At 42.6% G+C, this 4,310-nt stretch overlaps 1 protein-coding gene across 1 annotated transcript; it reads left to right on the top strand.

Moving 5' to 3' along the window:
• Window positions 1-209: 209 nt before the first annotated feature.
• LOC116465516 (large ribosomal subunit protein eL43) lies at window positions 210-570 on the top strand. Its single transcript, XM_032148556.3, has one exon. It carries the CDS (start codon window positions 228-230, stop codon window positions 504-506), a length of 279 nt encoding a protein of 92 aa, XP_032004447.1. The 5' UTR covers window positions 210-227; the 3' UTR covers window positions 507-570.
• The last annotated feature ends 3,740 nt before the right edge of the window (window positions 571-4,310 follow it).

Below are 4,310 nucleotides of genomic sequence, written 5' to 3'. Positions count from 1 at the left end.
GATTACAGACATGCACCACTACACCCAGCTAATTTTTGTATTTTTAGTAGAGACAGGGTTTCTCCATGTTGGTTAGGCTGGTCTGGAACTCCCCACTTCAGTTGATACACCTGCCTTGGTCTCCCAAAGTGCTGGAATTACAGGCATTGGCCACCGTGCCTGGCTTCGGTTTCATACACTTAAAACAAACTATCTGCTCTCTGGGCTCGGACCTAGGTCGCGGCGGCATGGCCAAACGTACCAAGAAAGTCGGGATCGTCGGTAAATACGGGACCCGCTATGGGGCCTCCCTCCGGAAAATGGTGAAGAAAATTGAAATCAGCCAGCACGCCAAGTACACTTGCTCTTTCTGTGGCAAAACCAAAATGAAGAGACGAGCTGTGGGGATCTGGCACTGTGGTTCCTGCATGAAGACAGTGGCTGGCGGTGCCTGGACGTACAATACCACTTCCGCTGTCACGGTAAAGTCCGCCATCAGAAGACTGAAGGAGTTGAAAGACCAGTAGACGCTCCTCTACTCTTTGAGACATCACTGGCCTATAATAAATGGGTTAATTTATGTAACAAAAAACAAAACAAAACAAAAAAAACTATCTGACAAAATAGAGGGAAAAAATCTTATTTGCTATAGCATTAAGTAATAAATTTCTGAGAAAAAAATTGACCAAGGAGGTAAAAATCTTTACAATAAAAAATTAGAGAAGATCCAAATAAATTTTAAAATATTTTACGTCTATGGATTGAAAGAATAAATATTAATAAAGTGCCATATTATCCAAAGTGATCTATAGATTCAATAAACTTCCTATCAAAATTGCAGTGGCATTTTTTTCACAGTACTGGAAAATACAATTCTAAAATTTACGTGAAACTAAAATAAACTTTGAATAGCCAAAGCAATCTTGAGGAAAAAGAATAAAGCAGAAAAATATCATACTTATAATTTCAAACTATATTTCAAGACTTTATAGTAATAAAAACAGAACAGACTGTGTGGGAAAATGAACAAAAAAATGCAACAGAAACTATTACTCTCACACATATCAGACCTGATGCAAAAAGAGAACATGAAAAATGGTTTTAGTTTCTCTAAATAATGCAGATAGATATTTGCATGTCCGCAAAACAATGGAAAAGCAGCCAGATTGTGCAGTCTCTTTTTCGTTTGTTTGCCTTGTTTTGTTTTTTTGTGATGGAGTCTTACTCTGTTGCCCGGGCTGGGGTGCAATGGCACGATCTTGGCTCACGGCAAGCTCCGTCTTCAGGGTTCAAGTGATTCTTTGGCCTCAGCCTCCCAAGTAGCTGTGATTATAGGGCCCAACAACCCACCTGGCTAATTTTTGTATTTTTTGTAAAGACGAGATTTCACCATGTTGGTCAGGCTAATCTCGAATTTCTCACTTCAGGTGATCCACTGCCTTAGCCTCCCAAAGTTCTGAGATTACAGGCATGAGCCAATGTGCCCAGCCTGTGCAGTCTCTTATATGCCATGAAGGGGACTTTGGCTCTCACTGTGAACTTGAAGGAAGCCCACCAAAAGAAAAGTGGGATCCTTAGAGAATTTAAAATCATAAGACAGAAGATGCCCCTTTGTAGGAGCAAAATTAAATAAATAAATAAACAAATAACACAGCTGCCCAGGAACTATTTCCTTTGGAACACAGCTTCCTGAATCACATTTTAAAAACTGGCTTTCTCATTGACCTTGGGACCTCTTATCTGTGTCATCTCTTGTATTCATTTTCACTCACACCTACCTGGGGGTTTGGCAATCATCTCATGTCTCTTCATAGTCAAGGGTTTTTTTCCTTGCTCCAGACAGGTGATCAGGTCTGACTTAGGACAACAATACCTGTTTTATTAAAAATAAACATCACGAATCTTGCTCATATTCTCCAATTACAAGTTAGTAATGTGCTCAGCAGAGCAGATATAATAAAATATTTTAGTAAATTAATACCAAAATACTAATTCATAATAGAAATTTCTAAATATTTAGAAAATACTTTCAGCCGGGTGCAGTGGCTCACACCTGTAATCCTAGCACTTCAGGAGGCTGAGGTGATTGATAACCTGAGGTCAGGAGTTCAAGACCACTCTGACCATCAAAGAGAAACCCCATCTCTACTAAAAACACAAAAAATTAGCCAGGCGTGGTGGCACAGGCCTCTAATCCCAGCTACTCGGGAGGCTGAGGCAAAAGAATTGCTTGAACTGAGGAAGTGGATGTTGTGGTGAGCGGAGATCATACCATTGCACTCCAGCCTGGGCAACAAGAGTGAAACTCTTTCAAAAGAAAGAAAAAAAGGAAGGAAAGAAGAAAGAAAGAGAGAGAGAGAGAAAGAAAGAAGAAAGAAAGAAAGAAGAAAGAAAGAAAGAAAGAAAGAAAGAAAGAAAGAAAGAAAGAAAGAAAAGAAAAGAGAAAGAAAGAGGGCCGGGCGCGGTGGCTCACGCCTGTAATCCTAGCACTTTGGGAGGCCGAGGCGGGCGGATCACGAGGTCAGGAGATCGAGACCATCCTGGCTAACACGGTGAAACCCCGTCTCCACTAAAAAATACAAAAAATTAGCCGGGCGAGGTGGCGGGCACCTGTAGTCCCAGCTACGCGGGAGGCTGAGGCAGGAGAATGGCGTGAACCCCGTGGGGCGGAGCCTGCAGTGAGCCGAGATCGCGCCACTGCACTCCAGCCTGGGTGAAAGAGCGAGACTCCGTCTAAAAAAAAAAAAAAAAAGAAAGAAAGAAAGAAATAATACTTTCAATAGGCAGGTTTCTTAATTTTACTATCTGGTACTACTGAATCAAAAATTGGTGGTGGCAATTAGATTTTGGTGGCCCAGCACTTTGGGAGGCCGAGGCGGGTGGATCACGAGGTCAGGAGATCGAGACCACGGTGAAACCCCGTCTCTACTAAAAATACAAAAAATTAGCCGGGCGTGGTGGCGGGCGCCTGTAGTCCCAGCTACTCGGAGAGGCTGAGGCAGGAGAATGGCGTGAACCCGGGAGGCGGAGCTTGCAGTGAGCCGAGATTGTGCCACTGCACTCCAGCCTGGGTGACAGAGCGAGACTCCGTCACAAAAAAAAAAAAAAAAAAAAAGAAGGAAGAGGCTTTATTCAGCCAGGAGCATCAGGAGACTCGTGTCTCAAAAGCGAGCTCCCTGAGAGAGAAATTCCAGTCCCTTTTAAGGGCTTACAACTCTAAAGGTGTCCACTTGAAACGGCCATGATTGACTGAGCAAGCATGGGGTACGTAACTGAGGCTGTATGCATCAGTAATCAGGACAGAACAGAACAGAAAATTTCACAATGCCTCCTCATACAATGCCTGAAATTTATAGATAATACAAGCAGTTAGGTCAGGAGTTGATTTTTAACTACCAGCCCTGGGGAGTGGCCAGGAGCTGTCTAACTATTGATCTCATTTCTGCCTTTCTTTAGCTTTTGCTTCCTCTTTTCTTTTTCTGAGGCATGAGACAAGGAGAAAGGTGGTCTCCTTCCTTACAGTGTCAGGGGTTTAGTCTTTCTTGTCTTCTCACTGGAAATATTTACAAACAGAAAACAAATTTTTTCAATAGTGTTATCCAATGCTTTTTTAAAAAGGATTAATTGAAGAACATGGGGTACCCTTGAGGGCATATGTGAAAAATGCCACGGAAAATCAGTCCCCTGTGTGGTATGAAAATAATTATGTGGCAGGCAAATAAACTGAGGAGGCTGTAGTCCTCAAATTGCTACTTCTAAAATAAAATAATCTAAACTCAAGGACATTTTTTGGTTAATTACTACATTATGGGTAGGGCCGGGTGTGGCGGCTCACGCCTGTAATCCTACCATTTTGGGAGGCCGAGGCAGGTGAATCACGAGGTCAGGAGATCAAGACCATCCTGGCTAACACGGTGAAACCCCATCGCTACGAAAAATACACACAAAAAATTAGCCAGGCATGGTGGCATGCACCTGTAGTCCCAGCTACTCGGGAGGCTGAGGCAGGAGAATCGCTTGAACCCGGGAGGCGAAGGTTGCAGTGAGCCAAGATCACGCCATTACACTCCAGCCTGGGCTACACAGTGAGACTCCGTCTCAAAAAAAAAAAAAAAAAAAAAAGTTTTACATTAGGGGAAACAAAATTCAGGCTTAAGCAACTATAAACTGTCAATTAAGCTCTGATTACCTAACCAGGAAATTTCCACCTTAATTGTACATAACCATACCTGAGCAATTATTGAATATAGTTTTCTTCATCATGCAAGCTATAAATGTCTTTCCTTCAAGCCCCTCCCATGGACCACAAACTACAAACTATAGCTGGGTGC

Source organism: Hylobates moloch, unplaced genomic scaffold, assembly GCF_009828535.3.
Source record: "Hylobates moloch isolate HMO894 unplaced genomic scaffold, HMol_V3 SCAFFOLD_5860, whole genome shotgun sequence".
Classification (NCBI taxonomy): domain Eukaryota; kingdom Metazoa; phylum Chordata; class Mammalia; order Primates; family Hylobatidae; genus Hylobates; species Hylobates moloch.
This window is presented reverse-complemented; position numbering and strand designations above follow the sequence as displayed.

Excerpts from the sequence above, each read along its gene's own strand:
- LOC116465516 (XM_032148556.3), top strand. The coding sequence starts at position 228 with ATGGCCAAACGTACCAAGAAAGTCGGGATCGTCGGTAAATACGGGACC.